Source organism: Sinocyclocheilus rhinocerous, unplaced genomic scaffold (assembly GCF_001515625.1).
Source record: "Sinocyclocheilus rhinocerous isolate Xijiao unplaced genomic scaffold, SAMN03320098_v1.1 scaffold1268, whole genome shotgun sequence".
Lineage (NCBI taxonomy): Eukaryota > Metazoa > Chordata > Actinopteri > Cypriniformes > Cyprinidae > Sinocyclocheilus > Sinocyclocheilus rhinocerous.
Genome location: NW_015664016.1, coordinates 2,139,044 through 2,157,888, shown reverse-complemented (window position 1 = coordinate 2,157,888; position 18,845 = coordinate 2,139,044). Strand labels below are relative to the sequence as shown.

The window sequence follows — 18,845 nt, the reverse complement described above, 5'->3', positions numbered from 1 at the left end:
GAACCATTTATTTGACATTTTTTGTAACATTATAAAGGTATTGATTTATACTTATATAAACAGAATGTGTCTTTGCTGAATAAAAGTATTAATTTCTTTCAAAATAACTATCTTATCAACCCCAAACTCTAGAACGGTAGTGAATTAAAAAAATTTTCAGATAAAGAACATTATATTCAGGTAAACTTTTGTTTTCAGAATGAATAGTTTTGGTCTAAAGCATTGTTTGCAAAATACTTAGTTTTGCCATACTTTTTGTGCACAGGACTTTACACATCCTATAAGCTAGCAGCTTTATCCTTCAAATAAAGGGAGGCATGGAAATGTCAAAACCTCCGACGTATTTCAGCCTGTTACATAAAAAAATCCCTGACATTAAGAAGAAAAGACACAGTGAATAGCCCTCATGCACTGAAATGGGGTCTAAATGGACTTTCATAAAAGCCAGGCCTCATCTAAAATCTTATTGGCCCCACATTTTTGAACAGTAGTGTATATCCAACATTTTATCCCCATCCTGCACTTTTACTCACAGATAAAGTTTTCTACTAGAGTCAGGTGCTTTAAATGTGTTTCACAAATCTATTTGAATAAATTAAAAAGACTAAAAAATGATTTAATTCAAAAAATTATTTGTTTGTGACATGTCTAGCTACAGACAGGAATCAGAAATAACTAAACGACCGTTTTGTACTTATTGGTTCACTGTTGAGCTCACCTCGGGTTTTTTGATGATCTGGACGCTGTACATGTGGTTCTTCATGGGGTAGATGATGATGAGCACGTCTCCAAACTCAGTAGGAATGATGCCTCTCCGGTAGTCCCGCGAGTGCTCGGACCAAACGATGTGCACTTCGTCGTTACCCAAGTGTCTTAACTGTATGGAGAGAGAGAATACATAAAAGATGTCATTTAGATTATGCTTTTGTCCAAACAGATTTAAAGTATACTTATTAAAGATATGGTTCCTCTATAGTAACTTAATGCTGAATGGTGATACCTCACTTTCATTGTGGGGTTCACATCCATAATACACTTGTATGCATTGTTTACTCTGTAACAATACAAGAAGCCTTGAGTTTGTATGCTGGTCATATTTTATGACCGTCATGTTCTCCAAAACAAAAGCAAAAATTGAACTGGTTTGAATTGAATCTCGACTGCATGTAGTCGTGGTACAGTGCTATCCACTCCAGCGTTATTAACCTTGCGCTGTGACAGTTGAGTGAACGGACACTCAGTCCGTCTCTCCTCCTCTCATCTATCTTCCACCGATCACTCCATCTTCCCGGGACCCGCTCAATCACTGCCAAGGCCATGGGCGCAGCGACCCGTCAATTGTCCCGGGCGACGGCCGCCACCTTTATGCAACCAATGACAAACTCTGTCCTTTGGACTCAGCGATGGACATTGTTTATTTCTTTAACTGCAGAGTTCTACTTTGCAGTTACAGCTCAAGTTATTTAAAACAGCAAGGATCATAGGGACGTGAAGCTGAACAAGTCCAAAATTAATACTCTCCCACCTTCAAATGTATTTTAGCACTGACTAGTTTTTATATGATGCTACAAAAAAATCAAAGCAGCAAAATAATTGCCATAACTGCCATAAGGTAATATAACATAATAACTTAATAATAATATATAAATAAATAATAATAAGTAGATAAAAGTAAAAAAATAAAAATAAAACATTTAAAAAAGATAAACTATTTAACATTATGATACATAATATATTTAATTAATACAAATATTTAATAACATATGCACTGATTTATTTTGATGAACTACAAACAAAATTTATGGCCACTAAATTATCTCAAATCACTTGCAATTGGCAAGTGTAAATGTTTTTATATAATAAATTCTCTGAATTTAGTCGCAATTGTGTGCCAGAAAGACAATAAATATATAATATAAAAAAATAAATATATTTAAAAAATATATATTTATTAACTTCACAGATTTTTAAATTTTATAACAAAATATTATATTAAAATAATTATAATTAAATAATATTTAATAAATATATTTTAGAATAATACATTGATTATCATTTTCATGGACAATAACGGCTGACAAATGTTCTCAATTCACTTGCAATTGGCAAGTATAGAATTTTTTTTGAATCCTTCAGAGAGCATGTTAGACAATAAACATTGCATAAAACAGCAGCTGTAAGAAGAAAAAAAAAAAAGCAGAAAAATAAATGTGTGTGCGCTGTGGCACCAGCGGCTGCGCTGCTGACACACTTTAGTGTCTAGTTAACATGGTTTAGAGTTGCTATCGGAAGATCGTGCTCTGGATAGCCCCTCCAGCAGCCCTTGCAAATCCAATTTGCCTTTGAGAAGTCATGATAGGCAATGCAGCACAGGGACAGACCCAATCTAATTTGGGTGGAATATAGCCGTGTGGCGTGGAGGTCCCCTCAGCTCCCCTGCAGGGCAGGGACGGCAGTCCAAAAAAAAACCTTCACCGGCCCAACCGCCCCACACGTCACTTCACCTCATGCCTCGTGCTCAAATTACAGCCATGAATTACATCCAGCCTTCAGCTGCACTGCCGCAGACCAGGGACTGCCATTTCGTTCCAGGGTGTGTGTCCGTGTGACAAAATGATTGGAGTTTTATTGGATGAAAAGGTGGTCTGGACTGAGAGATTTCTTTCATCTCTCAGCCATCTTTGTTTAATCATGTAATATCATTCTGAGAAATGCCACATTCGATTGGCGGCCCTTAGTGCAGATCGTGGCAACATTCTGGTAGAATTTCAAACGGCCCATCCTCATTGTGATAAGAAGATATAGATCTGCATTAAATGTATTATTGCAAGAAGTGCTCAGTCACTTCAATGACACAAAAACAGAGAGAAAATAAATGTTTGAATTATAGAAGAAAAGTGATTTGGCTTACCGCAGTTATGGTAATGAATGCATAAATCCTTGATTTTACGGTGTTAAAAAGATGCATGTTTTGTACAATTCTGCATTTTTTATTTCCTCCTAAAAACCCCATGTGCTGTATATATGTCATATTTTAGATGACTTTAACTCTTTAACAATGTTTGCTACTGTACTTTTTAACTACTGTTCAGAGGTTTAGGGTCAGTAAGATTAAAAAAAAAAAAAAGTATACTTTTATTCCGCAAGGATGCATGAAATTGATTTAAAAGAGACAGTAAATGCCTTTATACTGCTAAAAAGATTTCTACTTTAAATAATTGCTGTTGTTTGGAACTTTCAAGATAGCAAAGAATCCTGAAAAAAAAAAAGTTTCCACAAAAATATTAAGCAACACGACTGTTTTCAACACTGATAATATGAAATGCATAAAATTAGAATTAGCGCACTAGAATTGTTTCTGACGGATCATGTGACACTGAAGGCTGAAGTAATGGAGTACTGGAAAATTCAGCTTTGCACCACAGAAATAAATTATATTTTAAGACAGAAAACAGTTATTTGAAATTTTAATAATTTACTAAATTGCTTTATTGTATTTTGATCAGATAAATGCAGGATTGGTGAGTATAATAGACTTTCTTAAAAACATTATATTACTAACCCCAAACCTTTGAACGATAGTGTGATGTGAAATGTGAAAATTACCTGATGAGTGAGTGGCCAACCTCTTCTCAAATAAAATGAGTAACAACAAAGTAGCCAGGACTGAAAGATGCTCTTTCATCTCGGCTATCTTAGTTTAAATCATATATCATCATGAAAAATGGCACATCAGTTTGTAGCATCACATCAGAAATTCATTCAACACAATGGCCATTTCTTCTGATAAATATAAAAAAATCTGCATTAGTTTCTTTTAAGCACTTTTTGGTGCATTTGTACATTTTACAATCATTTGAGCTCAAATTTGTACAAATGCGCAGGAAAAAAAAGTGATGAACTGAACAAAAAACTGAAGAAAAAATTAACAGAAAAAGTGTCCGTAATGAGAAACTGTGTTACATGAGTTACATTGTATACCTATGTTGCATTTTATTTTTCTCTCTGAATTTCACTCATTTAAGATCACTTTCCACCCTCTCGCTGGTCTGTTCTTACTACTGTACTTTCTATATGAAGATCAATCAAACACTGATCTGCAAATCTACAGTTCTACATTTCTTTCTGATTGAGTTGTACTCAGAAATATGGCACAGAAGTAAAATCATGTTGACTTCATGTTGACTTTAATGTGCATGTCATTCATAATCCTCCATTTCTCTCAACAGGGACAAATATTGGTTTAAAAAAAGTGGGCCACGAAAACAGACCTAACATCTTGTCATCCTTCTGCTTAAAGCCAATTACAGTCCAACATCTTCCCGACAATATCCCACAACCCCCCTTTCAGCATACCTGCCCAGCTCATAAAAACAGAGAAGATACAATAAGCTGTAGGCGAGACCATTTCAGACTAAACGTGGCAATCTAATTAGAGCCACCCTTTACCTACCCAATAAGCGGCCCATGAAACGTCCCTCTTACGGTCCACTGTAGCCCTCCCTCCCTCCCCACTGTCCCTCGCAGCAATATCACATTTCTATCTGCGTTCATTAATAAGTCTTTGGGGCGCATTAGCACCTTATCGCCTCGTCTCTGCCCCAGAAGACGTATGAGTGAGGAAGTGAGGGGACAGCTCTAATGACAAGCGATTGGTCATTCGGCATGGGGCTGGCCGCTCCACAAACAGCCCCATATCACAGCCTTCCAGCCTAGCTCATTAAGGATAATGCTGCACATTATTAGATTTGAGCTGCCCATGTGAACGGAAAAAAATACCCATGCAGACAGACATTTGCGGGTGTTTCTTCAAGTATGGACAATTTAATGTCCCAGGGGTTGATTTTTATTAAAACTAACAGCTTGTACCAGTTCTTTTTGTTATATGAAGGTCACAATAAACTGACTTGCCATGGCAACTTTTTACCATGCCTTTATTTTTATTTTTGCTACTATATTTTATTGCTTACCTTTGTCTCAGTTTGTTTGTTTGTTTGTGTTCAGCTTCTGTGGCTATTTTCATGGTGAGAAATATTATGGCTAAATTATATCATGTTTTTATAATTTATTTTTGTTCAAAACTCCAAAACTGTATTTGGGCGTAACTCTGTTAAAAATCTCTTCAAAAGAGTTAACTGAATCAAAGTTTTCTCAAAGGGTTAACAACAGCGCAATCTAATAAAACATGCTTAATGGATAAAGGGATTCTACCTTTGTCCCAGATCCAGAACTTCAATCTTAAAACATGAAAATCCACAATAAACATATTAGCAATTTTTAAGACTGATTTATCTTAAAGAAATAAGCATAACACATTTCAATATTTATCAAGCCAAAATATATATTAAAAGAAAAAAACACCTGTTTCTCAGTTGTGGTTTGATTACCATTACCAATTTTGCCATTAATCATAATAATAATAATGATTTTGACCATTTTTCCCCAAAAGTTATACTTGTTTACCATCAGACAAAAGTGTCAGTGGAAAAAAGTGTGATACGTAAAGAAAAAAGTAAATATAACTTGAACAAAATATTTTACTTGCATCATTTCCAGTCAAAATCTGGTTGTGTCAATTTATGCAAGAAAATATAAAAATATTAATTGTGTATATTTAGGATACATGTTTGCAATGAAATTGGCCTTAGCAAGACAAAGTAGTCTTTTTGCCATCGTCATTTCCACCATTGAATACTATTAAACAGTACATCATTTGAGATGTGTGTACACTGATGGATTTTATTAGTAGACATAAAATAAACTAGTTAGAATGTAAAAAGTGTGTTTAAAGAATGTTTAATTTATAAACGCCCACAGGGCAAAAAAGTGCCTATAGTTGAAGAAACACCCTTACAAAGAGAAAAACTAGAGAGCAATGTTTCTCCATAAGGTCACATCGACTGCGAGGAAGAGTGAGAAAAAGAAAGGGTGCGACATCCCTCTTTAAATAAAAGAGAGAAGATAAAAGCCAGTGGGAGAGGCAGAACGAGAGAATAAAGTACAGCTGTTAGGAGTCATTACTTTCTCCTTTTCTCTGTTCCGATAGCAGATAGGACCTTTTCTCTCTATGGGGAACCCAGAAACACAAAAGCGCAGCTCTTGGCAGGTATAAGTGTCCCACCCCTCAGATTAGCCTGGGTTAGGTTTAATGATGAGGTGTGAACGCACAGGTCAGTGAGGTTCTGTGTCCCACTTCACCCATTGCACAGGAGGAGCAGAGCTGCACTGCTGGAGACAACTCTAGACAGAAGAGCTATGAAAGAAATGACACAGACTACAATCTAAAAGGCCTGCCACAGGTGAGCTGGCAGGGGGAAAGTTTAACTCTTTAGAGAATCAGCAGCTTTTGAGAGAAGGAAAACAAGATTTCTCCTTGTTCTTTTGAGACTGGTGTACTTTCACGAGGCAAAGCTCCGGTCTAGTTGGCCAAGCTACAAAATGGGTTATTTAGACATAAAAATAACACTGTTCAGAAATACCTTCTTCGTGTTTAGCAGAAGATAGTATGTCATACAGAATGCAGAGGTTATTTACATAAAGTCCTAAAACTCTAAGTATCAGTATGTGATACAAATCTGTTTTGTTATTGTTAATTAAAACTAAAACTATAATTAAATGAAATCAAGAAAAAAAAAAAAAAAAAAAAAGGATTAAAAAAAGTTAAACTTCAAAATATTGCCTTGGCAACTAACTGAAAAAAAGTGATGATTTACTAATAAATGAAATACAAATAAATTAAAACTATATAGAAATATAAAAAAACAACTAATAAAAATGGCATAAGCATATAACAAAATTACTAAAACTTTAAATAACATAAAAATGAAAATATAAGAAACAAAAGCTAATTCAAAATACGAATATATGCTAAAATAGTATCTAAATAATACTAAAGTAACTCCGGTGGAAATTTGTCATGTAACCTGACTAAAATCGTAAGTTGACTTCAAAATGGCGAATTCTACAAGTTTACCTTTTTAGTGAGCGAGTCGTCTGAGTCTGGAGGCATGCGTGTGGAAACGTGGAACATTACTTCAACTGTAGAGGTGGCGAAGTAAGGCATGGTCAAACCCGTGCTCTTGTTCCTCTGCAGGCCGCCCATGAAACCACAATGACTCGTTAGGTTCACCTGAACATTGAGGAAAGAGTTTGTTAGGCCCATGTATTAATATCATATAAAATATTACAAGTAATATTTAAATATATATAGGACATTTATTAATGAATTGCCACCCAGCAATTAATTATCAAGATTTTACCTCCCAGCCCAGGCCTGACACAAAGTCCCCTCAAGAATTAATCCCCCCATAAAAGCTGCGTACACACACACACACACACACACACACCATTCACCCAGAGCTGCTGAAGAAAAGCTTTTTCCCTCCTGGCAACTCTATGAAAGAAACAACACTGGATAAAAAGTGGCATAACATACCACTGCCTTGAATCCAGATTCTTCAGCTCTCTCAGTAGTTTTTCGTTCTTCTTCAGCAGGTGGAAACTGTTCCTGGGGACAGGACATTTAAACATAAGAGCTAATGAAGAGAAATATTCATCTTCGATCACTTCAGGTTAATTAGCTTACACATAGACAGGCGATCAATAACAACATTAATGTAATAAAAAAAGATATCTAGATGGACAGATATGACAGACAGAGAAGAACAGACAGACAATAATATAACTATAGACAGAATGATAGATAGAATAGATCGATTTTTTTCGTTTTTTGAGGACGCTCTAGCTATTATTCACAGACCCTATTTAGAGAAGCGCTGTTCTAGACTGTGCGTTAGATCTCTTTCATTAAGCGGCCGCCTGCTTAATTACAGTCTTCCTTGTTTTTCTCACAGTCTCCCAGAAAATCTGACCCAACGACAGAAACGCAAATGAAAACAAACAATGGAAGATCCTGCGCTGAAAAACATCTTATGACACGATAAGGCTGTAAAACAAAAACCTACACATGATGTCATGGAAAAAAAAAAAAAAATCATAAATCTAAGATAATACGACTTCTTTCCGTCTGCAGCTTTTATAGTTCAGAGTTCAGTTACTTTCTCCCTCTCCCCCTCTTTATCTTTCGCTCCCTCCAAGTGGCCGCGTGAGTCATGTGGAAAAGCCACACGATGCTCTCTAAAAGGACTTTTTGTTTTGTTCTCCTTTTCTTTGAGCAGGGGTCTCTTTATTAGCTTGTTGCAATGTAATGGTCTTCATTTTCTCCATTGAAAGTGAGCCATTTCAGGAGGCGAACGCGCAAACGGCATAAAAGGCCGACATTAGGCGCGCGCTCACACACACAATGGCCCGGCGGATTGCAATGCCTTAGTCTCTGACCACGGATAAATGATACATGAATGCCTGGAGAGCGGCAGCAGGACAATTCCTCATTAAACAGCCCCTATGCATTTTCTCCCAGCTCTCCAACTCATAATAACCCTCCAGCCACATTCGAAAGGTAGCAGCCTTTTATTTTCACCCGGCGTATCAGGCAAAAATGAAAAGTACCGCCGCTGCTCGGCAGATAACAGACCCCTCAAGAATTAATCCCCCCATAAAAGCTGCGTACACACACACACACCCACACACACACCATTCACCCAGAGCTGCTGAAGAAAAGCTTTTTCCCTCCTGGCAACTCTATGAGCGAATGGTGAAAAAACAATTTTCCTTCATTAATCTCATAACAGAGCATGTATATAATTCAAATTAATGCCATTACATTCAAGGTGAAAAATAACCCCAATTTTCCAATTATTTGTCATCTGGAAATATTTAACCATTCTCTGTAATACCACAAAATGGAATGGGATTGAACCCTCACAGTCAAACGCAATGAGGGGAACCATTAGGCATTTTGGAGTGGGACGGAAACTGAGGTTTGCGCAGTAAGTGAGCACCACTATAGTCTCTATTGGTGGATAAGCTGATCAGAAAAATGTTGACTGTTTAAAGCAGATTAACATGGCTCTGCGCAATCAGGGAGAGGTGTGAGCAAACAGGATGTTTACATGAATTATCGGGCTTCAACAACAGCGTCACCCAGATTGTGCTAACAAACTCTACCAAAAAAATTTAGTGATTAATTTGGGAAAAAATGGCAGGATGGTTTGATGAAGTGTTGTTGATCACTTTATTCCTAGAACAAAGTATTAAACTCTCTGATATGGTGGTTAAACAATGCTAACATAAAGACATAACAGAATTGGCAGAATTATGGTTGGAGGAATTTGTTTCTGTTATTAGTAATAAACTGCCCAAAAACTCAATATTGACAAAAAAGTGACTAGCTTTGGTAACACACTAACAACAAACAACGCAATCAAGTTCTCTGTTGATTTTGACATGGACATGATGAAATTAACAACTTGGAATTCATTATATGAATAACTGTGATAACCGATTCTTGAGACAGGCTTTTCAAAAATAATGAACAATTAAAAAATACACAAAAAAATGTATTTTATGTAAAAATGTATTTTAAAAAAATGTGACATCGGGTGCTGAAATCCTGTCAAGCAAGTAGTGAGCACATTTATGATGATTATCGTAAATTTATCTGCAGTAATTTGCAGGCAAACCCTTTATTTGTAGTATTTGTAGTAAAACCATGTTTAATGTTCGTAAAGGTATGTAATTAAAACATTATGCAATTGAGTGCAGAAATGATCACCTTCATAAAAATAATCTTACCTGACGCTGATAATAAAGTAGCCAGTCTTAACAGTTTTACGTGATCTGGCTCTTGATTTTATTTTTATTTTTTTATTTCTTTGCCGGGAGGCAAACATATCAAAAATGTGCGTGGTAAGAGCGTCTACGGTAGTTAACGTTGGCCAAAACACACAAGGAAACACGTTATGAAAAAAATATTGTCAATAATCACAGACATTTGCATTCGGATGGGATTAGTTTTCTCAGAGGATCGCCGAGTTTGCCGAAAAACAGTAGGTAATTTTGCTCTAGAATTATTACAGAGGTTGTGCGAGAAAAACCCATATGTGGCAGATTCGGACAGGATTAAAATAGCAAAGTAGGATTTTTCTCTCTTTTTTTTAAAATAACAAATCTAGCATGGGGAACCACATTGGCACACCATGATGCCTGGTGTTTGGATTTTTTGAAGGATCACTCCTATACATGTTTGACATTGCAATTTTGAGTTACTATCCCATACCTGTAACCAGTGTTGCCCAATCTGTTCCTGAAGGCACCCCAATACTACACATTTTCAAACTCTTCCTAATCAAACACACCTGAATCAACTCTGCTCATTAGCAGAAACTTCAAGACCTGAAAGAATGGCTCAGATAAATGAAACATCCAAAATGTGTACTTTTGGGGTGCCTCCCAGGACAGGGTTGGGAAACGCTGGGGTACACCATCCCATAACACGTTTGTTACAAATACAAATACAAATTTGTACTTATGGATACTCTATATCAGGGGTTTTCAAACCTGTTCTGGAGGCCCCCCAGCACTGCATATTTTACATGCCTGCCTCATCTAACACGCCTGATTCAACTCGTCAGCTCAGCTAGTAGAGACACTGCAAGACCTGAATTGGATGTGTCTGTTAATGTAGACCTACAAAATGTAGTGCTGGGGGGCCTCCAGAACCCCTGCCCTACAGGATTCCCAAGCATTTGCAACTGCAATGTGTGTTCAAGTGGTCCTGAGTCTTACCTCTTCTCCCAGGAGTTCATGCCTAGTATGTTGAGGAGCAGTTTGCAGTAGTAAAAGGCCGACTGTGGTCTCTGTGGGCTTGGCTCTTGCTGTACTACAGCCCTCATGTTCAGGTCATTTCCACAATGCAGCGTAAAGTCCCGCTCTTCGGCGCACTGCTTCAGGATGGCGTTGATGACGTCGTTCTCCTGCTTCTCGGACACGCAGGTGGGCGGCGGGGCTGGAATGTTGAGCGGTGCGCCAGTACGTTGCAGGCACTCTGGGCTGGAGTATCCCAGGTACTGCAACATTTCATCCAGGGCGTCCTCCCCATCCTGCAGGGAGTCCCAGCTTGGGATCACCTCTCTGCACCGCCGTTTGGCCTGTGGGGCCATCAGTTCCAGCCCTGCCTCTTCCTCCTCGTCCTCTTCCTCAAGTTCTTCCTCCTCCCTGTCTTCTTTCACATCCTCCTCGTGCTCATCCAGGTCCTCCTCGTTCTCCTGAAAATCACCATCCTCTGGTTCTTCTTGACTGCCTCTTTCTAGACTGTCCTCATCTCGGCCACATTCTCTATCGCCCCCTGCTTGATTGGAGGATGAGTAGAGTTGCAAAGTTTGACTAGGAGTGATGCAATGAGGTGGACCATACAGTACAGCAGAGTCCCAGGAGTGTTTTCCGGAAATGTCCCTCACGATCACCCGAACGCAGGCACTGGTGGTGGTGAGGCCAGCTGACATCCCGCCACCGGGCAGGCCGTCCTCTGCCCGGATCTGTAGATAGGACAGCAGGGTGGTGCCATTGAGCACAAAGAACTGTAAGTTGGGTGTGTCGAATAGTTCAGGGGTCAGGTCTGCGCTCTCGCTGTATGGGTTATCCTGGTTCTCGCATACCTGGCTGGTCAGAGTGGCTGGACCACCACTCATCGGATAGTGACCCAGGTGGTTGACCAGGTGGGATATGACCGTGCGCGCCGCAATTGAAATCAGGCCCTGCTGAATACGACTCCTCACTACAAACAGAAAGAAAGACAAAGATGTATTTAAAGAAGTTGTATGTGCAGACATTTCTGGAGATTTTCAAAGACAATTAGAGTGCCCATCATTCATAAGGTTCTACATATCCCTTACTACTTGGGTGTTCAAGCTCAGTTTAAAACTATTTGGAATGTTCTCTTGGAATTAATCAACTTGACCGAACATCTTATTGACCAATCTGTATTATGGGAGCCTTGTATATTTATTATATAAGCTGGTTCAGGTCATCTGGCATAATCAGCCGTGTTTCTTACATACAATTGCATTTTTCATCGTCTGATCAACAAGATAGAGCAAAAAGAACAAGCATTATGGTACAATTTTAAAATTTTTAGTACAATTTATGACTATTTAGTACTATTTGACATGTTGCAAAAAGACAAATGGCAATGGCCAGTTATTTTTCTGAAAGTTAATTTTTCTTAACATGGATAAGTTTAAAGATACAACTTTTTAGAGAGGTTTTACTGTGCAAACTAACGGGATGCTGTTAGCACACTAACTAAACCACCATTAAACGTATTTAAAATAAAATAAAATAAAAAATCTAACAAATTAAGAAAGAGTTATAATATAAAATATTATAAACTATTATAAAAATATTATAACTTATGTATAAAATAAATTTTATATATAAAATATATATAAAATAAATCAAAACAAAATTTACATTTAGGTAGTTGACCTCACTATCGACTAATCGGGTGATCCATCCTTAAATCTATTGTGCAGAATTTAATCAAAAATCAGAAAGTGACAGAGATGGAGAGACTGCAGTGATGATGAAAAGGTGTTAGAAACAAGTAAAGGAATAGAGTTTAGGCACTCGTTTCATCAGGGATGTAGTGGTTTTCAGATCTATCAGTGTTAAACTCCTGCGGAGCCGAGATGAGTGAAGGTGCAGACGGCTCGTGTGAATACAGGGACATTAGGGTGTGATGAAGAATGCAGGATGCCTGGGGAGAGGTGCAGATGCCTCGATGCTGGTAAGAAGCTCTCGATGGAGACACTCCTTCTTCACATACTGCCAGAACTCACAAAGAAACCATGCAGAGAGCAGCCCAATACCAGTACACTCGACGTGCCAGAGGCCCACTCCCCCCAATCAACACAGCACACCAATCACATTCAGCGACACTCTCCACCGCCTTAATGAGCCAAAACATTCTTAGACCGGAGCTCTCAGGGGGAGGGATTTTATCCTGATGAAGCAGTCTTCTGTACAGACCACCTCAGCCGCCGAGTGCCCTCCGATCTAGCAAGAATCCAGCGCTAGGAGTAATGGAGGTAGGAAAGTGGTGGACACATGTCTCACTCAGGGTTGTAATGATTAGTTATTTTCGCCTGATGGAGAGAGACACAGCAACGGCAGCACAGGAAACCAGCCCCCTGCTGTCAATCTCAAACCCGTTCTCTCACACTGATACTAGCATGAGGAAACAAACAGATTCGGTGATGAAGACACACATTTAAGTAGTTCATTCCTGCTTCTTCTGATTTGTTCTGCTTGTTTTAACTACAGAAGGTGATAAAGATAGGAGAAATGTGGTGGGTGATGGTTGATACTGTGCGACAAGCTGTTTTTTTCCATGTTTTTGTCTTATCCTGCAGCAACAGTGAGAAATTATCAATTTAGTTCTGTTAATCCAAGTAAAAAGCTGTTATTTAAAGAAATGTGGTGGGTGATGGTTGATACTGTGCGACAAGCTGTTTTTTTCCATGTTTTTGTCTTTTCCTGCAGCAACAGTGAGAAATTATCAATTTAGTTCTATGTTAATCCAAGTAAAAAGCTGTTATTTACTAAAATTACATGACAAAATAATTTTTAGGTCACTTTGACCCACAGTAACGTCTCACTGATCCAAAATTGTGCTTTGCATAGCTGCATATTAAACAGTCAATCATTCTCAATGGCTTTCTGTGAGGACAGAAGAATTACTTAATGCTCAAAACTTGCCATGTCGCAACTGGTTAGGACAAGGCATAGGAAATAGAAACTGGAGAGGTCAAAACAAGAACAAGAGAGAGGCAGAAGACATGCACTCACCTTCAGTGACGGGCTGCAGTTTAGAGGAGCGTTCAGATTCGGGTGAATGAAGTGGCTCTGGCTCCTTCAGGTTCTCCAGTAGTAGGAAGGGGTCGTAGTCTGGGCTGCTCAAGTCTGACAGGTGAATGGGGAAGTAATTGGGGTTACTGAAGCTCTGAGCCCCATATACACAGCCATGGAGGACCTGAGGGGTGGACAAATGGGTTAGAAATACAAAGAAATAAAGAGTGGGGTGCACTTGTGTGTTGAGTTGTTCCGAAAGGGGAAAGAAAAAAATTAAAGAGCGATACAAAATAAAATGATGCTTATTGAGATATAAAAATTATGTTTAATAGCAGATGTGTGTGTTGGCCCTCATACTTTATAGATGCAGCTGAGGATGGACTTGTCAGTTTTTTCATTGTCCGAGGCTCCTTGGACTGGCTGCAGGAGAGTTTTTGGAGGTAGAGCCATCACCCAGTCCAGCAAGCATAGCAGCAGAGACACGACCAGCTGGAAAGAGACAAAGCAAAATAAATCAATAAATTATTACAAAAATTATTTAAAATAAATGCTTTCTATTTTGATATATTTAAAAATGTAACTTATTCCTGCCAAAAAAACGTAATCTTCAGCAGCCAACTCCAATGTTAAGTGTCACATGATCCTTCTAAATCATTCTAATATGCTGATTTACTGCTCAAGAAACATTTCTTATTATCAGTGTTGAAAACATTGCTGCTTAAAGCTTAAAGGGTGGTTCATTGCGATTTAACTTTTTTAACGTTAGTTAGTGTGTAATGTTGCTGTTTGAGCATAAACAATATCTGCAAAGTTACGAAGCTTAAAGTTCAATGCAAACGGAGATATCGTCTTTCAAAATTCTGGCAGTTTAATGCCTACAAAAACGGCTGGTAGGGACTACAACGAGTTACTTCCCGGGTTCGTGACATCACAAACCCAGATAAACCCCACCCTCGGGCAGCAAAGGCAGCAAAGGGGGCGAGGCCATTGCGCTGCTTTAGAGAAGAGGAAGAGAAAACTAGAGGTGCACTTAAAAATCTATTCATATATGAATCGCGATTCTGTCTTCTAACGATTCTAATGGATTCACAAGTTTCAAAATCAATGTTCCTGCTCTGCACACACTCTGCATCTCTCTCTCTCTTTCAGCGAGTGATAGTGCTTACCCACTAACTTCCACAGCTCCAGCAATGAACTGTTACAATTATACACTTATTTGCACATAGCTATGAGAAGCATTAAACATGGACGCGCATGCGGTTGCTGTACTGTATTAAAGCTTCAATCAGGATAAAACCATATATTAAAAGCTAACTCTTAACTTTTATAAAAAATATCTCTTTGGTTTTGAGTGTTTGCAACTTTACAGATCTTCTTTATGCACCAAGAGCTTGTAACACTCCAAAGAGAAAGGACAAATTAAAATCGCATCATATGACCCCTTTAATATTTTTTGTTGAAACAGTGGTACATTTTTCAACTTAACGTTTTTTATTCATTATTTATTTAAAATAGATTTTTTAGTAACAATTTAAAAGTCTTTACTGCCACTTTTTTATATATATGCCACTAATTTTATATATTATATATATATAAGCCAGTCAATCTGGTGGCCAATTTAAAGAAACAGTACACCCAAAAATGGAAACTCAGCATCACCCTCATGTCACCCAAAACAGTTATGACAATTTAAGCCTCTTCCTCACACAAACCCATCAAATTTCTTCAGAAGACTTATAATGTTGCAAACACGTTGTTTAGTTGCTTTATAAAGCATTTATTTTTAGTAAGAACAGGAAAATTGCCTGATGTGCTGCATCTAGACAGGACAAACTGTTCTGTTTTTTAAGTGTACTTTCTCTTTAATAAAAACCGTCATGAGTTGTTGGTTGAAAATAAGCATTTATTTCACATGCACATGAGTGTGTTCTTTCATTGTGTTGGGGTGCATTTGTTAATAAGACATACCCTCTTGTCCAGCTCATGAGGGGAGGACTCTGTGGCTGGAAGAAGGTAAGTGATGGTTGCAATAAGGACCTAAAAAGCAGAAAATAAACATCACACATTCAAACCATGCTTAACTTAAAATTCAGCTCACTTGTAGTGTTACTGACTTTACCTCCACTATTTTCTTTGGAGTGTCAGGCGGGAATTTCTGCAGTTCGTCCACATAATTGATGAGCAGGTGCAAAATGTCTGAGGCCACCAGAGCAACGGTTTTATTTGAGAACTGGAAGAAAGGTATTAATGGTTAAAATGGAAGCAATCAGCAACTTTAATGTGCTCAGACATGTGTGGAGCAAAACTGAAAAACTGTGTCGTGGGCCTCATCTGAGCTGATTAAGACGGGATGAGTCTTTGCCTAATTCTGCTTCATGGAACGCACCCAAAGGAGAGAGACCCTCATGTCTAACCCTCCACTGACACCAGATTCTCTGAAAAGCCAATAGAATCGACCCGATCACAAACAGACTTTTCTGATTGGACCCGAGTTTGAGTATGTGTGTGTGTGTGTGTCTGTTGGCCCTAGCCTTCATTTCAGACAGAAATGTAATAATTCCTCAAAGTCTCTGAAGCGTGCATTCTTCAGTGGATTAGCCTTCTGTCTGTGAGAAGCAGAGAAGCCAAACATGTTGACGGTCCAGATTTAGGAAGGCTGGTAGGGGTGGGTGCAGGGAGTATGGAATAATCTTCTTCTGGATGAACAGAACACACTTGTGCCAGTGCAGTGAGCCCAGGCATCAAGAACGGCTTCAGAAGACTCAGGCCAAGGGCAATGCCATCATTTCTCTGCTGTGCTCACTTATGTTGCCAGTGAAGGTTCTTTTACAACACAGATGCTTCTATTCCATTTATAATCAATCTTTAACAGCAGAATATATGTACATTTTGTTGTATAATCAAGCATCCGTTACCTTGAGAGTGACACAGATGACATTAAGCGCTTCTTTGATCTGCGGATGCTGAGTGCTATGAACCAGTTCTTCACAGAGCCAAATACCCAGACTACAGAGAGCCACACACCTGCAAAAAGAAACAAAGACATAACTTTAATTTCAACTTTAAAATAAACATCCAAACAATTTACAAATGCACAATCCCTTTAATAATATTTGTGCTTTAGATATGGAAATGGAAATGTTTACATCTGCCATGTAAAGAATTTACTTCAAGCAAAAACATTTATTAAGATTAAAAAATAAATAAATAAAAAAGTAAATTAAAGTAAAAAATGTATGTGTATAAAAAAATATTTTTTACTTTATTTACATTTATTTATTTTCATTTTTTGCCTTTACTGTCACTTCTGATCAACTGAATATGTCCTTGCTGAATAAAGTTTAAAAAAAAAAAATCAGCTTCTGCATCTATACATACATTTTGCACATTTAAAAAAAAAAAAAAAAAAAAGTGTGACTCAAATGTGCATGGCTTGAATGAGGCCCACAGCTCAATGTGTTGGGGCATGTGCACTAACCACTAGACCATATAGATATTTAATCCTGCCTCCTGCCTGCCCCTTCTATGATCTAAGGCTTCCTCAGTTTTTCCCTGAAAAACACCCAAACTTTTTCCACCGGGAGTCATGGGGGCTTCTAATGGCTTGAGCCCCATCAGAATCCACTCTAATCCTACCGAGTCCTCCTGGATTACTTTAAATGACACTGCGCCTAATCTGTCTAGATATGACCAGACACATAGCCCCACACCAGTCTAACACTGACCGTAATGTACAGAGTTATTGCTTCATTTTAAAAACCAAATCTAACAAGGAGGATGCACTGACTTGGAAAACACAAAACTTTTCTTTTCTTTTTTGGACTAATAATACATTCCTGATGAAGGATACTATACAAGCTACATCAAGGGATCAGTTAATTAATTATACAATCACCTGTTAAAATTAGATTTATGTCTATGGAATTAGTATAATGCATTTTAATGCACAATGACATGACATTTTTTCTGTCTGCTGCAGTGTGCTTTGTATTAGTTGAGTGTTCATGTTAGTGATGTTCACGTTTACAGTTTTTTGTCATAACCAACCTGACCTTTTGTCCTCTGGTTGAAATTTCAAACTGTCTGTTCAGCTGAGATTTACTTGCTACATTTTGCATTCACTAAGAACAGGAAAATTATTTAATGTGCCACACCTAGCAAGAATGATATGTTTTTCCCCCCACACTTTTTTATTCAGCAGAGGGATAGAAGAGGAAATGCTGTGGAGTGTGGGGGAACGGGATCAGGAAATGCCGCGAGCATTTACCTAAGAACTACAGCACAACATTCCAGAGTAAACGTGGTAACTTCAAAGTCAGCTTTGACTAGGACAAAGTGTTTGTGTTCAGGGCTTGTACCTTGCTGGTGCAGAAGGCTCATCTCTGGCAGAGGTCAGGATGTGCTTGATTATATGCTCCTGAAACAGAAAAACAAATCTCAAATCACAATCACTATTAACGGGATCATAGTGATCAACATGATCACACAGTTATGTTATGATATGTAATCAGAGGGTGGGGAGATGGGGGGATTCCCCCGGTCTATATGTCTCTCTGCATCAGCTAAATAATTTTTTATTCACAGTGAATAGGAGTTAAAACTCCCACCCGGGTGACATAACAGACCATGCAAAATACCCAAAAGTATTTAAAATATTGCAAAGTAACATTGCAACCTTGCAAACAATAATAAAATCAGAGAAGGACTTCAACTGTAAGCGACACGAGCATACGCAAAACAATATGATGTTTGTTATTATTAAAATTTTATATAGCCCACATTTTTATAAACATTTTTTTTTTAAATTTACCGCTTGGGCAATAACGTTGACAATAACGTAGGCCATGTAATTTTCGGCAATCGATATCTGGCAGCAACAGCGCATTTTTCCGCTTGGGCGAGCGCTTCGCGAACAGTTTACCTCGCGCATGAAATCTGTCGCAGACCAGCAAATCACTGAGAACGCGCTATAATCCTGACGAGTCATAGCAACAGAGCGGAGGCGAGAAAGCTGCGGAGAATCCGCTCGCCCGCAAGCAACCATAACTGACGTAGATTGAAAATTACTGCCGTTTGGCAAAAAAATATTTTTACGT

The 18,845-nt window shown here is 38.3% G+C and overlaps 1 protein-coding gene across 1 annotated transcript in view; it reads right to left on the bottom strand.

Annotated features, from left to right (window-relative positions):
* The window catches only part of LOC107729238 (ral GTPase-activating protein subunit alpha-1-like), a 68,763-nt gene that overhangs the window by 18,629 nt on the left and 31,289 nt on the right, over positions 1-18,845 (bottom strand). Inside the window, exons 26-36 of the mRNA XM_016539669.1 lie at positions 18,108-18,166; positions 16,665-16,773; positions 15,869-15,979; positions 15,718-15,786; positions 14,107-14,238; positions 13,747-13,930; positions 10,687-11,674; positions 7,407-7,507; positions 7,260-7,288; positions 6,974-7,129; positions 719-877 (exon numbers count right to left, since the gene is read on the bottom strand). Of these exons, the coding sequence (XP_016395155.1) occupies positions 719-877; positions 6,974-7,129; positions 7,260-7,288; positions 7,407-7,507; positions 10,687-11,674; positions 13,747-13,930; positions 14,107-14,238; positions 15,718-15,786; positions 15,869-15,979; positions 16,665-16,773; positions 18,108-18,166 (2,097 nt within the window). The remainder of the gene's footprint in view (positions 1-718; positions 878-6,973; positions 7,130-7,259; positions 7,289-7,406; positions 7,508-10,686; positions 11,675-13,746; positions 13,931-14,106; positions 14,239-15,717; positions 15,787-15,868; positions 15,980-16,664; positions 16,774-18,107; positions 18,167-18,845) is intronic.